Below are 17,903 nucleotides of genomic sequence, written 5' to 3'. Positions count from 1 at the left end.
CAACAATTAAACTATCATTTATTATTGTGAGGAATAATTCAATAATTCGTTAGTTTTGGTTCGCGTTTTCTCGCAAATGGTATTTCTGCCTTGTTGCCTTACTGACCTATCAGGCACGCACATGGTTCAGAGTGCGGGTACCTCCAACATGTACCTCGAAACCTCAGCTGGCAATACTGGCAAGACCCGCCCCATCTACCACCACCTTCAAAAACGACACCATCGGAGCTTTTTACAAGCGCTGCAAAGACCCGCGATAATCTAGAGCAGTGCGGTATATCGCAAAGGTTCTGGAATATATTTTACCAACCGTGCATTATTTAATTCTGGGCCTTGTCAACTGCCCTGTCCTAAGAAACTACCCTGCTTGACGCGATTATTGGACTAGCCAGCACGCGTCAAAATCCACACCAGCGCCGTCGCAACGACCTCGAGCCTACAGTTTGCGATCTCCAATTGTGCCTCGACGAACTTCTTGGAGCACGTACCGTGTATGGCGATTTTATGCGCGAGTTTAGGCGACCATATCGATTATAATCACCATGGAAAGCAAACGCAAGGCCAATGGGGCCTCCTCGGCTGAGAACGATGACAGAAGCTCCAAGCGTCGTAGACTTACTGTAAGTTCGGGTATCCTTTCGCAAAACATCGTATGCGCGCATGCGTCGCAGAACTCAAATCAAAATGACTCGATGCGCAACTATGCAATGTTTATATTACAGGGACTAATACTAGCCAGAACGATTTTGACCTTTCCAAAGGTGAGACCGCAGAGTCTACAACAGCTTTTGGATTGTCTTTTCTGGAACACCTTCGGAAAACTGCCGATAAAAGGTATTTGAGCACATGGGACAGCCTTATTTAGCTGTACTAACCCAATCAACAGTGGCCGTCTAGTCGCAACAAATTTCGAAGAGCTACCTCCCCGCGATGAAAACGATGAATATTACGAAAAGACGCGCATGCCCATCTCGTTATCGATGATCGAGACCAAACTAAACAACGGCGAATTCAAAGATCTCTCCGAGCTAGAGGGTTACTTCAAACGTATGATCAGCAACGCGAAGGAATTCTATTCTCGAAACACTCCGGAATTCGAAGATGCGGAACGAATCAGAAAGGCTGTCAGCAATTACATGACCAAAACGAACCCAGCATATGAAGTTCGTGGTTACCAGGCCTTGCCGACTCCGTTCCCCGATGAAGATGGTGAGGAAGGTGGTGAAGATGATGGCGAGGCCGAGGAGGAGGATGAGGATGAAGACAATGAAGACGAGCCTGAAGATGACGAAGAAAAAGAAGACGATGAAGAAGATGAGGAAGAGGAAGAGGAAGAAGAGCGGCCGTCTCGCAGACGAACCACCATCACCCTCAAGCGAAAGGGCCCCGACCGTACGCCAGCCAGAAGAGCCTCAACAAGAGGTAAAGAGACGCCAAAGCCAGCAGCGCCCGCGGCAAAGCCCGACCACCAGTACGAAAATGTGCCCTACAAGGGCTTGTCTTTCCAGCAAGCACAGGAGAAGCTCGTCGAGGAGCTTATACGTCGTGAAGACCCAGGGTACGTACCCGGCCGAGAGTTGTCTGGACGATTGCTAACTTATTTCAGATATGATGGTCCTTACTTCGAAGCTTTTATTAACCTACCGCCTCGCACCCTGAAGGAATACTATAAAGTCATCAGTGACCCCATGTCACTCAGAAAGTTGCAGAGGGCAACAAGGGGCATGCATGGCCGAGGTGGTAGCACAGGTATTAGCGATTTCAAGTCCTGGGCTGCTTTTGAGGAGAGAGCAAAACTGCTTTGGACCAACGCCTATTTTTTCAACGAGGAGGGTAGCGAAATCTATTCTGTCGCACAAGAACTCGAGGTTTGTAATTGAAGTCATACGCAATGACATCGCTAACTCGCTCAATAGGAGTTCTTTTACGAACAACTTAAAGAAGCACAGGCTGACGTCCCTGAACCTTCGCAACCAAAGATTAAACTCAAGGTTGGCGGAACCAGTGAAACCCCTACACCGGGACCCAAGAAAATTACCATTCACGTTGGAGGCCAGCGGGATTCTGCAGATTCGCCGGCGTCGGCTCAACAAAAAGAAATGGCAAACGGTCTCAACGTAAACGGTACAACGCGCACTTCTACACCAGCTCTGGCCGTCAACCCCCAGCTGGAAAAGGCCAGAAGTGCTTCTGTCCTCTCCGCTGCTCCATCTCCAAGTCCATCTACACAAGCAGCCACGAAAGAAGAGTCAGCCCCTGTCGTATCCCCGGCCGTCGTGCCACAACCACAGAACCCTCAACATGCTGGCCAGGCTACTACTATGGTTCCTACAGCCGCAACCGGTCCCGTTTTTGCTCCCATTCCTATCGCGCCACCTCAGCCAATAACCAATCCCTTGGTTAATGGTTATATGGACCAGAAGCATCCTCGTCGACCCGGTAAAGGTAAGTTGTCACTGCGTGCTTCTCTATGGGCATCGCTAATGATAGCAGGTGTTGATGATGCTCTCATCGAAACTGTCAAAATACAAGTTCACCCAACCCTTCAGTCCCACAGCCCTATACTAGCGACGATCAAGCCAAACCCCAAGGAGATGGAACAATTTGCTACTATCAACCTGGCACCCCATCTCACACGAATCCTTGTCGTTACCGCGATACCCAACCACTTGCAAAACAGACAGTACAGCTTGTGGACATTAGTGAACAAGCAACCTCTGAAGCCCATCCACCATCAAGCTCCTGGCCAGCAGCCCCATGAGCGCGCATTTGAGGCTATGCTGCATCAGGGAATCAATGTCATCGAGACCCATCTTATTGCCGCTATTCCTCGAGAAGAGCGGGTACCAGGAGGTCCAGAGGTTGAGCTCGAGGTGTTCACCATCACCGCCAACGTGCTGCGGAACTAGGTGTCTCACATGCGTTTGCCGGGGTATGATAGAATGTTGTTGACTACAGGTATGGCCATGGCACCACCCCCTCGTCCTCTTCCTTCGAGTCCAGCTTGGATGTTGAATGCATATGGGGGAGGCCTTCGGTGGTAGTTTTTATGAGTAGGGTACGGAATGGAATGGCATTGGTGTTGTGGGTATATGGATGCATATTTTTACTTCATTCGCGGAAGAAATCCAAGGATACAGGGTTATAGGGCGCATATAAATGTTTTCGATACGGCACTTGTTGCACGATCTAGTTGAATCAATCCAATATCAGACATTGATATTCCAGACTCCTATGGTATCTTTAATCAAGTCCCTCCGGGCGCCGCCCATAGCCATGCTCAATTCTTCGCTGTTTTTCATCTAACATTATGTAGGTCTAGTTTAACCAGGTGCTGGTCGCTGTCTCAACTGCATTAAATGTTTGAGTCGAGTTTGGACAGCAACGTACTGGCGTGTTTTTGGGTCGTAGTAGCCCGCAACTAAAACGGCCATGACGGCTGTCTTCCCCTTTAGTTCGACGATACCGTCGACCTTGATGCACCCTCTCGAGGGCAAAGTCCTCGTAGGTTTCCAATATCGCAAAAAGGCGAACGCGCCAGCTAGGCTAGCAGCTTGGAGACGTGGGTCTAGTTTCGCATCGGGTCCAAATGCAGCACCCAAGATTTCATTGAGAGCGGGTGGGAGCGTTGATGTCTGCGTTTTGGGATCGTGCTTGACCACCACTCTAGGGGTTTGCTGTGGCATAGTGCCAGGCAGGCTACCCACTGGCACATGTTGCCACGCAGATTCAGGAGGATCTGGTTCGATTAAACCAATACCTTTCCCAACATCCTGCGCGATCTGTTTTGCCAGAAAGCTGACGAAAGTCCAACAACCCATTGCAAGAGCCTTGGGGTAAAGAGCTTTAGCGAGGGTGCTGGCGGCGGTCGAATCAATGGGTCGGTCACCCCAAAAGATGCCCTCTTCGTCAATCATAATTCCAGAGACGTAGTGTATCGGTGGAGGGGCGGGTGGGAATATGATGTCAAGCCAGAATTTCCTTACAGCCACTTCCCCTCCAAGGAGTTTGTTAAAGGCTGGGTTTCTCTCAACACCACGCTTGATCTCATTTGCCAGACCATTTTTAATCTCCTGTAGGAGTTTCTTGTCCTGGCTGACCTTGACAAATGTTTGCCATTCTGGGTCTGAACCACGATAGGGTGGCTGCTTGACTTCCTCCGTCGTGAAGGGAAAGGGGAGGAATACCAATGGCTCCTCGGGATCGTGGTTTGCCTCGGCTTCCTCCTTTTCCTTATCAGACAAAGCCTCCCATTCAGCATCAGCCCAATCGAATAGGGGATCGAATACAATAATGCAGAAGATTTGCCAGCACATGTAAAGGATGATAACAGTAGACGCGAAACGACTTAACGAAGTGTTAGCACCAGCGTTATGGTAGTTGCGCTACGTGACTTTCAAGTAACATACCGGAAGCGATAATGGCGAATAGACCATTTTACCTTTCTCCAAAACTTCTTCTCCTCGGCCGCACTCACATGGCCGAATTGGCCATGAGTGGGGGTATTGGGGTTCGCAAAATATACCGGTATACTTTGAGGCTCGGGTTTCTTTTTACGCCATGGTAGAAAAGATATCGTTCGGTTGAGAGGTCGAATTTGGTTTGCGAGGATTCGTTGAGGTGAGAGTATTGGCTGGGCGAGAGTTGCTCGTCGCAGAACAGCTTGACGAGCCAACATGTCGCCTTTGTCTTTGCCGTGAGGCGAAGGCGATCAAAGAAAGGGGGTCGCCCTGTTGTAAAGAAGAAGAATGCGAAGCTTATCGCAATAAGTAGTGAAGTCAACGAATGATACGCATCATGACGATAGTGAAAGCAGTGATCATAATGGCAGAGGTAGAAGCCATGACTGTCCCGCGGTTAGGAGCCCACATTGTCTACCAGCGACCGTGTGCGTCATCAAGGCACTGTGCTCTGTTGCACCTGCCCCCAGGTACGGAGAGAATGAGAAACAGTGCTTTAGGCGCAAAGCTTGACCTTCTAATATTTATCATAAGTGAAATACATATTACTGACTTTGTAAGAACTTAAATTTGGCTCTAACGCCTGTATTGTTTCAGTAATTGATGCTTGGAACTTGATCGTTGAAGTTCTTGGCTGAGACAACTATACTCTATGCACTGTATGACGGAACAACTCCAGGCCGCAAACCCGACACGTGCATCATCCCCGATTCGCGTTGCGTATCAAGCTTGCGACTCCAAGCTATCTCAGCCGGACCCAGACAACAAGCTTCATCAATCCACATCAAAATGAAGCTCACCATTGGGCTCAGTGCAGCCCTTGCAGGCTTTGCTTCTGCTTCTGATCTCGCCAAAGTTTACATCCTACGAGGATCCCACCATATCGAGCCCACGACGACTCTCACTCCGAGCGAAGCACGCCTCATCCTGCACCAGCGTATCGCCTCCGACGGAGAGGGACCATCATTCCGCGATTTCACCGACTCCGATGATGAGGAGAGAATTATCTCTTTAATGAACAAATATGGCAAAACTCCCGCGCCATTGTTTTCCGATGATAAGAGCGCGACGCCGCGCCAGCTGGTTATCAACATCGAGGGCATGCCCACGTTCGAATATGAATCGTTCTTTGGCTGGCTTCAGAACACGCAGCCCGACTTTACCATGGATAAGAGCAAGGAGGATGGAGAGCATCCTGAAGTTTTCCAGAGCATCATGAAAATGCCCGATTGTCCCCTGAGCCGAATCGCCGCTATGGACGGCAGCTGTTTCCGTGGCAATGCTGCTTTTGCATCATACAAAAGATCTCAGGTATTTCGACTGTTTATCGTGCTATTTGTACTGCATATCTAACGTTTTGACAAGGATGGCGATCACCCCACTACCCTCCTGAACGAGCTTCCTAAGCTCCAGAAGCTCGCTGAATCAGGCGAAATGGATACCACTTTGGTTTTCCTCCCTCTGTCATCCGACTCCGCTGAGGATCACGACCTTCGACGCCGACAGGCCGAGACCGTCATCTCTTCTATCGAGGAGGTTCACGAAGCGCCTGCCGCCGCCGAGACCTCATCCGCCCCCGAGCTTCCCAAGTTCTCCAAGGTCCCTGCCTCCATGTGTTTCAAGTCTGAGTCTGAGTGCAACAAGAGAACTGGCAACTGCTCAGGCCACGGTAACTGTCAAAGCAGGTACGGTAAGGGCGATGATTCTTGCTTCTCTTGCCACTGCCTTAGCACCAAGTCCAAGAGCGGCAGCGTCACGCACTGGGCTGGCGGTGCTTGCTCCAAGCAGGACATTAGTGTTCAGTTCTGGCTCTTTGCCGGCTTTACCCTCTCTCTCCTTACCATCCTGTACCTGGCCATTGGTATGCTCTTCAGCGTTGGCGAGGAGAAGCTGCCTGGAGTTATTGGCGCTGGTGTATCGAGATCCAAGTAAGAGATAGAGGAGAAATACAGAAGGAATTATGGGAACTGTCGGGCTTCTGGAGTTGTGTAAGCCGACCGAGGGAGTTTTCACAACGTAATGACTCCAGGGCGGCATGTATCATCATATGGTGTATTTGACATACGGGCGTACAAAGGCTAGGAGCTTGTATCAGGTGCCTCGATAAGGGGCTTCTTTTGTTAGAATGCGTTTCAATCTTTTCTGGGCAGTCACTAAGTAGCAGAGCATGCAGTCATTCAACTTACGAGTGTTTTTTGTTCCAACCTTGTGATTTTCCTCTGATATCATTATGCAGATATGACAGGTCTATGACAGTCTATAACAAGTGTATCAGGTTTCCAGGATGTGCGCCTTGATTGATATAGCTTCTTTCACTCCGCCTTGTTCACAAACGTATACTTGTAAAAGGATTCATGGTGCTGGTTGCTGAGTTAGATGATAGATGTTTTGTGAATGATTGGCGGATGACTCGGCTTACATACGTCGTGTTGCAATGGGAAACGGCTTCTGATTTGTTGAACATGATTGATAACTCTAAGAATCACATAGTATAGTTGTTGACTATGAACAAGACAATTACGAATAGCTGAATTGGTTCCTTCAAGTCCCATAGGTCGATTGGTTACCAGTAAGAACGGCGTATAGTAAAAGGTCCGACCCATGCCCCGACCCCCTTTAGACCCACCCAAAACAGACTTTCCGCGCAGTTCTCCTGATTTGACGTCGTTTCATAAAAATAGCCCAGCTTAGTTATCTCTCTACGCATACATACCCTATTTAACAAAGCCGTGCCTCTTTTTATAACATCTCCAAAAAGTCCGCCGGACTTGTTCACCTGTTTTTGCAAGGTCCGCCGCTCTTTCTTTTTCCTGCACGCTCTTTATGCAGCCGCAGATCTTATCTCGATCGATCTATCATGTCGAGTGTTGATAGTCACAATCACAGACCCAAGCCCGCAACGGCTAAATGGGGAGCTGCTTGTGCGCAGTGTTCTACAGCAAAAGCCAAATGTATACGCTCAAATACTTCTCCGGGAGCCAAATGCGATAGGTATTTAACTCACTCAACCCCTTTTACTTTCTATCTTCTGGTGGTGTGGTTCTTTGGTTTCACGGAGTCCCGAGGGGACCGAATATCCGGAGGTCCATTCACCGGGTCCGCCGGGGTTCACCGGAAGCTCTCCATAATTATCCGGGGCTATGGCATAAATGGGACTGACGCATGCATTGCATAGATGTGACAGATTGGTCAAGAATTGTACTGAACAGGTCCATCGACCGAGGAAAAAGAGAACAGTCAAACCATCGTAAGTCACCCCGGTATCCACTGTCGACAACTTTTAGTATACTGCATCACAACAGACCGTCACTAATACAGCCCAATTAGTCGAACTGCTCAAATAGAGGAAAGACTCAATGGATTGGTTAATCTTCTTAAAGCAGGCGGCTTAACCAGTGCCGACCTAGCAACAGATACCACCTGCATCCCAACCGAGGTAGACCCTCATGTTGTTGACCAAGAGAAGCCTTCATCAAAGGAGAGCCAACCTTCTTTTCCATCCAACACTCAAGGATGGTCAATTCCTGATACCTACAACTCCTATGCTCCACCGCAATGTATCTGCAGGCAGACCAGTGGTGATGCTCCTCCTCCTCCCGCTTCGGACCAAGAGCTTCTCAACATCTACCGAAAGGAGTTACAGACTCTGAACCCCTTCGTCATTGTGCCAAATGGTGTCACGGCAGCAAAGCTTCGAGAGACCCGACCGTTTCTCATGGCCTCTATCCGCATGGTCACATCGCTTCGTAGCCTGAAGTCGATGAGAGCTCAGATGTATCATCTGATGAAGCATGTCGCAGACCACATGCTCATCCGATCGGAGCGGTCACTGGACCTACTGTTGGGGATCATTGTTATAGTTACGTGGTATCAGTATCACTGCTTTATGCATGCTCAGCTTCACAATCTGATCGCCTTGGCCACCACGCTTGTTGGAGAGCTGGGTTTGAACCGCAGTCCGACCGTTCTCGAACGAACTAGATTGATGGTCGTGATACCGTTCCAGCCAAAAGCACGCACGAACGAGGAGAGGAGAGCGTTGCTGGGAGTGTGGTACTTATCATCATCGTGAGTTTCACGCTGTCACCTGTCAAGAACTGTAGCTAACTCATTTCTAGGATGGCACTCGGGTTTCAGCGATTCGAGTCTATGCGTTATACCAAGTACATCCAAGAATGTCTATCAGTGTTAGAACAAGAAAGAGAATATGAGACAGATACGCGGCTTGTTGCACTCGTTCATATCCAACACTTGACAGAGCGTATCTCACAACTCAATGCCCCCGACGATCCCATCGAGGAAGTCCCCGGTCTTCCAACGGCACCGATGTCAGCCTATGTTTCTGCGTTCCATACCGAGCTTGACAAAATACGGCTCGGACTACCTCATGAGCTTCAAAACGATAGTGAGTTCTTTATCAGCTAAATTCCCTCCAGTCCCTCACTAATGTCGTTTACCCAGATGTAATAAAGGTCTTTCTTAACACAGCCATGCTCCGCTTATACGAACCCCCCTTACTTGACACTGCTCGAATAATTCAGATGTCAGAATCCTTAACTTCTCCTACGTTAGGGTCTGCATCCGCACTTGACATATTCTACCAATCAAGGAATGCCTTGAAGCAGTTCTTTGACCATTGGCTATCGATACCGATTGCGGAGTACCACAGACAGACCACGCCGATAGCTGCCCAGCTGATCTATGGCATGACGATGCTAGGCCGGTGGACCAAGTTCACAGCCCAGATCCCCTTGACGAGACCTCCAATGCCAATGCCTGAAGATACCAGCGCACCAAATCCAAATGTGGAATTGTACCAAGCAGACTCAGACTACGCGGCGAGCGTCAGTTCAGCACATGCTACACCTTCAGTTACGACGCCCAGTGCACATGGGAGCACCTCGCAAGACGCCAGTCCCATCTTTCTTCGGGAGGGTACAGACCCAAGGTTACCATCTGCAGTGGCTGCCTTACGGTCTCAGATACAGACCCAACCTGGACTCTACTTGGATGTCACTGGGATACTGTCAGGCATATACTCGAAGTTCGAGGAGGCGAATGCACTCTTTCAGGCATCCTCCACCGAGCCTGGTAGTTCAGATCACAATCTCTGGAGTATGAGTGCCATTAAGGTCAGGATCACAAGAGCAAAGTTGGAACGATGGGTAGAGATCGTTTCGTCTGGAATAGAAACGGTCAAGATTCATGACGCAGACCGACGGGACACAGAGATGGGAGATCACAGTATGAGCGAAGACGGAAGGGTTACGGCAGCCGGCATTGCACAATCGGGAAACGAGATGCAGTTGGACGGGCTCGCTATACCTGATTGGAACGAGATTCCATGGAGTCCTGATATGCTCCAGGGGGTTGACCCTTCAATATGGTTTGATGGATATTTGGACTGGGGAGCTGTTATGAACTCCATGGGCAATGCTGAGCAATGAACGGTCGTCGACAAGAAGATACAGAGTACCTGCCCGTTGACTACAATGGTTGTCAGTGACTCTTCAGCGCCGATGTAGGAGCGCCTGCATAAGCCACTAGTTGATAGAACAAACATAGTTCAGAGAGAGTTGAAAAGGAAGCGAGCTAGTTGACCGATGTGAGGTCGGCACATCATGATGCATTGGGCTGAATTGACCCAACGGATATGCTTCCCACACTCTTCCTTGTATTTATGCATGCTGCCTTTTCTAAGCCGATGCACCTAACTTCTTTGATAAGTCTACAAGGCTATGAGTCGGATGTGACAGAAACTAGAAGTCCTGGCGAATTGCTCACATATCGGTCTTAATAGATGCCCATTTTGTAGTGCTCTCGTTGTTGAGTGACTGAGAGAAGTCAATTCTTGGTTGATGCCAACAGTTGTTTATAAGTGGCTTGAACCTAATAACGCTTTGGACAAAGAAATTGATCAAGGTGGCTAACATTTTAACGCTACTCGACAAACTGAGAACCCTCACCGCTGCCAGTAATCAACCTCGATTTGGGAAAGAGGCTACTTTCTTTTGGTGTATGTTTCGCTTCTTGTGTTTCATGCAGGATTGACGGATCTTGTGTACCAGCAATCCACCGTGCATCAGTTAATTCCCTGTACCACACTTGTGTAATACATTTATGTCACACCAATGTCTTACTTTTTCCTGACTTGATAAATGTCTGTGCTACGTACCTTTCCTTATTCCAAATTAATCAAGACATCTGCGAGACAAACGTCAAGTATCATACAGATTTTGTAAGTTGTTCTTGCGGGAGTGAAATCTGTTGAAAGCTGGGCACCAACTGACTCGAGCCCTCATCCTATCAGACGGCTGCCGATATAGGTATATCAGCCCAGCTGCCCGGTAAAAAGATGATGGTCGCCTTCTTGAGGTGCCAAACATCCCCCGCCCAACCGATTCAAGGGTTGGCGAACCATCAAGGAAAATACAAAAAAAGGCGAAAATAAGAAAATAGCGACAATGAGGTCATCCATGACCACTCAATTGCAGGTGCGGGCTGCCGAAACGATTTTGGCTACGGGTCATGAGACCCCCTTCGGAGGGATGATATTGAGGCTGACCGAAACCCCAGAGAGCGGAAGTTGAGATTTTTGGTGAAGCGATTTCGGCGGAAGAACAGGCAGAAAATCACAATCGTCGTGAAAACCACCATTGTATTACGCCTTTGAGGCCATCCAGAGCATCCATCACTCGGGGTATGCCTTTTCTACGCCTCCTCCTCTAGGGTATCCTATAGGCCAAAGAACTGATAGATTTCAAGTTGCTGCGCCTCTCTTATTTCCTCGAATCCCAATCATTGAAGGACCACCGGGGCGAAGGAGGGTCGTCTGGGTCTGGGTTTGTGTAAGTGAAGAGGAAGAGAGAAATAGACGGCAAAAGTGCACATTCGAGACCCAAGACTCGGCTAAAAGCTCCGAGTCCTGGTAAAAGAGCGCGCACTTCTGACTATATATAAGCCAGCTTCTGACGGTTTAGTAGTGTATTTGTGGTTATGGAGGTATGAAAATATCGGTCGACCCATGCCCAAATTGTTGCAATCCTCGCTGCCCCAACTGCGACACTCGACGCATTAACACACGCTCTCACCAATAGTCAAATGACAAAAGTGTCTCCTTGTTATCTGAACACCTGGAAGCCAAGGTTGATCTGCCACTGGCCCTGCAACTCCGTCTACCTGCAGGTAAGATCTTGGTTGGGATTGCTACGGAAAAAGAAGGCGAGGAGGAAGGAAGGAAGGACCGAACAATATGGTTGCTAGATTCGTCATATTCATGTAATAACCTCCTTCGCAAGGCTACCTATCTCGTTTATTGTCACGAATCTAGCTTGTTCCTTCCCCATGATACTTCCCCATGAAACGAGAATTCATCATATAATCACATTCGAGGAAAGAACTGACTGATTCAGCTTGCAGTGTGGCAACTCACAAGTCTGAAGCCCATATTAAGCCATGTCGTTTCTTAGACGGAACACAGCACCACCGCCAACCTTACCTATACATAATGGCACCTCTCGTGTCGCATCATATCTTGACTGGATGACCACCGCTAGTTCTGTCATATGGACTGAAAGAGACGAATGGAAAAAGCAATACAAGATGGTCAAGTATTCAGCCTCGGAACACAACAAACCCTTCATCGAAGTTCTGGGAGAGAGGAGTGGCTGGGACTGTCAAGAAATCTCGAATTTTATGGATCAGCGCTCATCGCCTCGTGGAGAATACGAAGCACAACGTGTCGAAGCGTTCTGTCAGGGTGCTGATGGGCTCCTTGGACTTGGGGTTGTAACACAAGACCAACAGCTGGTGAATGATGAGGAACCCAGAGCATGGGTGTCAGATCGAAACTACTGGCTTCTTAAAGATGATCCAACAGAAACGTCTCGATATGGGAATGTATTGGGACGCATTGATTTCTACAATGTCCTGCGAAAAAAGGTGTGTACTATCTCTTCTATCGATAGAGTATACCTACATCTAACACATCATAGCGATATCGTGAGAGTCCATCAGGAGAGATGGTTGGGCCCATTCGACATCTGTAAGCTGCCATCCGATGCTTATTGATATAGTGCTAACTGGAATTCTGAAAGATTTGTTAGCAATCCTGATGGTGCGAGTGTACTGGCAATTGTGAAAACCGCAAACGAATTCCAAGTACCTGCTCTTCATGAGCTTCTTGCTAATTACATAACAACTGACCCAAATCCAAGCATTTCAATGGAAGTTTCTGTACGTTACGGAGAGAAGACAGCCAGCTGTACATCCCGGAACGCTAATAAAATATTGCTTCTACTCAGGACCTGTGGAATACAAGTTATGTTATCAGCTTTACATTACCTTTCTACGCAATTGGTCTCAGTGGAAGAGAAGACAAGCGTACTCTCCATGACAAGGAGCAGTTTCGCGCACGCTCTGACTTGGAGTCTTTTAGCAAAGAGGAATTGAGTTCAATCCTAGTCGACACGAAAGACTTAGCCTCACAAGAAAAGCTGATTCTACACCAAGGAGTGTACTCATTCGCGGCGACAGGGGTGACTGAAGAACATTGGACGGCATATTGCTTTGATGATGAATTCTTTGAAAGTGAACCACGAATTTTGGAGGATGAGGAAGAAATGCAAAGTCAAGAGGAGTATCTTGACCCTATTTTGGACGAGGTCGATGTGGGAGATACAGCGACCCAGTGGCGCCCAAGGCAGTACTCTCTTGTTGCTTTAGCAAAACGGATCGATAAGGTATATGGACATCATACCCTTGTCCATGACGTGTTCAAACACAGTCTAGACTCCTATGTAAGTCATCTGCGCTACAGGAGCGCATATGTTACGCTCGCGTCCCGTCCCTTTGGGTCGGGAAATAGTTAACTGATGTTTGACTAACACGTGTGCAGTCACGCAGTATCAGAGACAGCCCTAACAGGAATCTCAGCCACTCGAACGAACAAGCCTGGAAAAGATACCCTGATTTATTGAGTAAGGTGATATTCTACAACAATAAGAACATCAAAGAGATTGAAAGCTTTTTGAAGCATGACATTCAGTTGGATCAAGCTGGTGTACCCCAAGGAATGCTCTGGCAGAGTTTACGCAGCGATCTTAAAGCTCTAAAAGCTTTGCGTGCAATTATGAAAAATCTGAAAAAGGTGAAACGTGTTGGGGATAAGCTGGAAGAAATCCAAAGATCATTCAAGGGACTCAGACACGAGGTGAGTAATCCTCTACAGCTCTATTGGAACCCATTCATCTCTTCAATATCACTGACGCCAGTTTATAGAGAGAGCTCGAGTGTGCAGATCAACAGAAAAGTAGAGACGAAAGGGCAAAGGAGTTCGTCATCGCAACGGTTGCAAGTTTGCCCCCTAGCCCCTAGACAAACCTGGGACTAATTTGTCACAGGTGTTTGCTATTCTGACCCTGGTTGCAGAATTATACAGTGGTAAACCACAGAAAGGGGACGAGGCATCATGGCCTGGATATATCTTTCTTGTGGCAATGTTTTCGTTCATATGTATAGCAGGTGTCTTGTACATGCTGCGGATACATATTGCTCAATCTATGAAGAAAGCCAAAGGATTTATCAACACCAAGAGATCAGCTTTACGAAACAGCCAAGTGGTTGTCATGTTGATACAATTTGCTTTTTATATTTACTCTGGGCTACTGTTTTTGTTTCTGATTCTGAAAAGGCGCCTAAGAAGAGAGGAGCCAGTACTGCCTAGATGAGGGCTAGAGGGGCTTTGCAGTCGATTAGTTTGAAAGTGTATTGAATTTCTGTTTAGAAGCTCCAACTTCCGCCTCTCAAACGCCAATTGCTACGTCGGTGGCTAAAGTGACCATAATAGGTTTTATACTCAACTGCAATGAGCTTCTTACCTATGCTATGGAGATGATCCAATTTCGACCACTGAAGGTAGACTACACAATGCGGCGCTTCCAAGCTTCCTTAGAAGACCAGCCTGAGACTCTGTGAGAATTTGTCACAAGCCTGAAAGGAATCCGAGGAAACCACTGAAGGGGTAGTGATCGCGAGTTGCTACCTAATGGAAGTCTGTGTAACTATTGGGCCAACAACATTAGAGTGCTGTTTATCATTTGATCTTCATTGAATGTGATCATTCCATCTTGAAAAGAGGGAACTGGAAGTTACAGGACCGACGTCCTTTCGAGAATCCGACGGGGGTTGTAAGGGTTGCATGAAGGCCTCAAAACTCGGATCAACTCCAAGGCTCTGCAACTTACTCTGGTTGCCTTGTTTCGTTTTTCATCACATGCATTGAAACCTTCGGCCGGACCGAGTTTCTGGAATTTGGGCATCAACTCTGAAGATGATCATATACGAAATATGACACGTCTTGCGACGTCAATGGCGCATTGCTGGAGTGATTTTCGAATGCAACCTGAAAGCTGCCTGCCTCTATCGCGGGGTGTGTCATACACCACCTTCATTCCCACTGGTGAGTTATAGCCAATTGCTCGCTGACAGCCTCAGCTGGGCAAGATTCTGGGTGGGTGACAACTCATCTCGCATCTTCATGGCATAAATCACTATAAGCAAATCATGGAGCGAAATTCATCAATGAGGCTGTAGAGCCATATGCTTTAATGCCCGACTGCTCTCAAGATTGTACTTCATATGCTGTTGGTCGCTCCTGCCTTCTGATTCAACTGGCTATTTTAACAAGGCAACTACCATTTGACTCACTTCAATCTTTCCTCAACACCATCACGAAACATCGTGGCTATGGCAGTCACTACTTGCTCCGTTAGCGGAATCGAGAACCTGCTCGATAAAGCAGGTCTGCACACGCCCATACCGGAATACCCCGGCGCCGATATCGTGCACAACCCGCAAGACATCTTCCGGGTCTACCTGGCCGACACCATTCAGAAGCTCACAAATTGCGATAGGCAGATTGCCTATGATGCTATACAAACGTCCAACGTTACGGGGATGGGGGATCTTGTGGTTGTTGCTCCAAGGCTGAGGATCCAAAACACCAATCATGAGGAACTTGCCAAGGACCTTCTTCAAAAGGTACGATAAACTGAGGCTTTCTTAGAAAAGAAAGAGACACTGACATGGCATGTGGTTCAGCTACCAAGAGATCCGCCTTTCGGGTGCCCTATTCGGGACGGCATTCGTCTCCAAGTCTTCTTCTCACCAAATACGTTGTCTCGACTTCTGCTATCATATATCAGCGACAGAAATGTCTCCTACGGCTATGATACGTCGCTGGGATTTGTTGATCCTGCGGCGTCTGATAGCCGAAAGAAGAAGGTTATCGTGGAATACTCGTCCCCAAACATGGCGAATGAGTTTCAGGTATCACACTTGCGCAGCACATTGCTAGGCACATATGTGGCAAACATTCATGCCAGTATGGGCTGGGAAGTTGTTAGGATGAACTACTTGGGCGACTGGGGCAAGCAGATTGGCCTTCTCGCTGCAGGCTGGCAAAGGTTTGGCTCTGAGGACGAGTTTGCGAATCAACCCCTTCGCCACTTACTCCAAGTCAACCAAAAAATCGAGGAGCTATTCAAGCCAGAGGAGGAGAAACGTAAAGCCATGAAAGCAAAGGAGGAAGATGTCACGGAGCTTGAATCATCAGGTCTGTATGGCGAACGCGATGTCTTCTTCAAAAAGATGGAGGACAGAGAGCCAGAAGCTATTGCGTTGTGGCAACGTTTTCGAGATGCGACCGTCAGGGACTTGACGGAATCATACGCACAACTTGGAGTCACTTTTGATGAATACTCTGGGGAGTCACAGGTTACCCCAGAATCCATTGAGGAGGTAGAAAAGGCTTTGAAAGAGAACGGCGTTTACGAAGAACACGAAAATTCCTGGCAAATCGACTTCTCGAAACATGAGGCAAGAGGGTTATCTGTGGCGGTATTGCGATACAGAAACGGAACTACATCCTATCTTCTTCGCGATGTTGCTGCCGTGCTTGACCGATTCAAGACACACGCCTTCGACAAAATGATTTATGTCGCCGCGATGGAGCAAGAGATGCATTTCAACCGAGTTATCAAGACCCTCAAGCTCATGGGAAGACAAGACCTAGCAGATCGCATCCAACATACATCCTTTGCCAAGATCAACGGGCTTCCAGACGAATCAAAGGGTTCAGCGTTGCTGAGTGATTACCTTGACGGTTGTCGGTCGATGGTACAAGCCGACCTTGCAGAGGAAGAAGAGGATGTGTCTCATGTTGACAACTCGGAGAGGTCAGTGGATCTACTTGGACTTGCTGGGCTGTTTATCCAGGACCACTACCACAAGCGGAATACGACTTACACCAGCGATGCAAAAAGGATGGTGACCCTCGAAGGAGAGACGGGGGCAGCCATTCAGAACTGCTATGCGAGACTTTCAGAGAAACTTGGATCGGAGCCAACCAATTTCGACTATGCGGGCTTGGATTATACATCTTTGGAGACGGAAGACTACACCGAGCTTCTTCGCATATTGCTGCAATACCCAGATGCAGCACATGGTTCTTTCAAAACCCTCGAGCCCTCATTCATCGTCGTGTACTTACTACGACTGGTCGATCAACTGATGGCTACGCTTGATGACGACGATGAAAAAGACTGGACTGACCAGGAAGCTGCTGGTGAAGCAAGACTTGCACTTTATGAGAACGCAAGGCAAGTCTTCAATAACGCACTGAAGCTTTTAGGTGTTACTCCGTGGAGTCAGTAACGCTGCTTGCTGTCTTGGTTAGTTGATCTGGTGTTGGGTAGTATTCTGCTTTCACTCTTCTTTTGTTTCAGGCTGAAATACTTGCATGTTCGGGGCTTTGGGGATGCTGGCGTTACTTACATGAAACTTCACTCGAACGACCTTTCTTCGGTGTGGTATGTTCCGTCTTTCTGATCCGTCCTCGAATGACAACAGTCAGGCCAGCGCCCCGGAGAAAGATCGTAAGGGTATATGGCCGTTTTTTGTCTTTTGTGCTCTTGGGCTGGTATGTCATCGGGCGTATCTATTCAGATTGATCTGTGGTTTCTGCATTGCAGTTGTTCGACTATGAGGTTACTGCGGTTTTATAAGTTCATTACATATGCACTGGAGAGTTTCCGAAACAATAGAGCTCAAGGATAAGGGATATTTATTAAACAGTCAAAAGATAAAACATTCGGCGTCATATAGTACATGAGTGAAACCTCAACGCAAGTAAAGACTGATGTGTAAGACTGACGAACAATCTGTCATTTGAACAAGATAGGACATCAATAATACCCAATTATAGAACAAACTACATCATTTATCTCCAAACCTGTATCTGATTATACATAAACACCTTATCTATGACATGAATAAGACCATCTGAAATGTTGCTGATAGATCGGAAGCGACTGCCTGAATCGTCCTGTTAAATCATGGCTCGGGATAAACGTTCCGGGCTGCACTACATACACCGTCATCAAC

General features: G+C 47.8%; 6 protein-coding genes across 6 annotated transcripts; 5 read left to right on the top strand and 1 right to left on the bottom strand.

Moving 5' to 3' along the window:
• Positions 1-85: 85 nt before the first annotated feature.
• B0J16DRAFT_326374 (Bromodomain-containing protein) lies at positions 86-3,216 on the top strand. The gene is made up of 6 exons (XM_046125999.1): positions 86-620; positions 740-834; positions 887-1,558; positions 1,607-1,868; positions 1,917-2,445; positions 2,494-3,216. Exons 1-6 carry the CDS (start codon positions 543-545, stop codon positions 2,907-2,909), a joined length of 2,052 nt encoding a protein of 683 aa, XP_045988301.1. The 5' UTR covers positions 86-542; the 3' UTR covers positions 2,910-3,216.
• Positions 3,217-4,893, bottom strand: B0J16DRAFT_365961 (uncharacterized protein). The gene is made up of 2 exons (XM_046130066.1): positions 4,410-4,893; positions 3,217-4,347 (listed from the first exon to the last, which is right to left on the bottom strand). The coding sequence occupies exons 1-2, from the start codon at positions 4,676-4,678 to the stop codon at positions 3,324-3,326; spliced, it is 1,293 nt and encodes a 430-aa protein (XP_045988300.1). The 5' UTR covers positions 4,679-4,893; the 3' UTR covers positions 3,217-3,323.
• Positions 4,894-5,096: 203 nt separating this feature from the next.
• On the top strand, positions 5,097-6,650 carry B0J16DRAFT_326372 (uncharacterized protein). The gene is made up of 2 exons (XM_046125998.1): positions 5,097-5,771; positions 5,826-6,650. The coding sequence occupies exons 1-2, from the start codon at positions 5,250-5,252 to the stop codon at positions 6,390-6,392; spliced, it is 1,089 nt and encodes a 362-aa protein (XP_045988299.1). The 5' UTR covers positions 5,097-5,249; the 3' UTR covers positions 6,393-6,650.
• A 379-nt stretch (positions 6,651-7,029) lies between these two features.
• On the top strand, positions 7,030-10,309 carry B0J16DRAFT_326371 (uncharacterized protein). Its single transcript, XM_046125997.1, has 5 exons — positions 7,030-7,451; positions 7,636-7,707; positions 7,788-8,528; positions 8,579-8,865; positions 8,922-10,309. Exons 1-5 carry the CDS (start codon positions 7,318-7,320, stop codon positions 9,905-9,907), a joined length of 2,220 nt encoding a protein of 739 aa, XP_045988298.1. The 5' UTR covers positions 7,030-7,317; the 3' UTR covers positions 9,908-10,309.
• A 373-nt stretch (positions 10,310-10,682) lies between these two features.
• On the top strand, positions 10,683-11,619 carry B0J16DRAFT_3882 (uncharacterized protein). The gene is made up of 5 exons (XM_046131730.1): positions 10,683-10,698; positions 10,771-10,954; positions 11,037-11,160; positions 11,226-11,308; positions 11,444-11,619. The coding sequence occupies exons 2-5, from the start codon at positions 10,925-10,927 to the stop codon at positions 11,555-11,557; spliced, it is 351 nt and encodes a 116-aa protein (XP_045988297.1). The 5' UTR covers positions 10,683-10,698; positions 10,771-10,924; the 3' UTR covers positions 11,558-11,619.
• Positions 11,620-11,915: 296 nt separating this feature from the next.
• B0J16DRAFT_351973 (uncharacterized protein) lies at positions 11,916-17,174 on the top strand (the record flags this gene model as incomplete). Its single annotated transcript, XM_046129244.1, has 10 exons — positions 11,916-12,401; positions 12,455-12,504; positions 12,557-12,695; positions 12,764-13,258; positions 13,357-13,671; positions 13,740-13,796; positions 13,829-14,173; positions 14,513-14,517; positions 15,233-15,500; positions 15,561-17,174. The coding sequence occupies 10 exons, from the start codon at positions 11,916-11,918 to the stop codon at positions 17,172-17,174; spliced, it is 3,774 nt and encodes a 1,257-aa protein (XP_045988296.1).
• Between the last annotated feature and the right edge of the window lie 729 nt (positions 17,175-17,903).

The sequence above is a fragment of the Fusarium flagelliforme genome (genome assembly GCF_020744385.1).
Source record: "Fusarium flagelliforme strain FIESC 12 MPI-CAGE-AA-0113 chromosome Unknown B0J16scaffold_1, whole genome shotgun sequence".
Lineage (NCBI taxonomy): Eukaryota > Fungi > Ascomycota > Sordariomycetes > Hypocreales > Nectriaceae > Fusarium > Fusarium flagelliforme.
The sequence above is the reverse complement of the archived record's forward strand: the minus strand, read 5'-3'. Positions and strand labels throughout refer to the sequence as shown.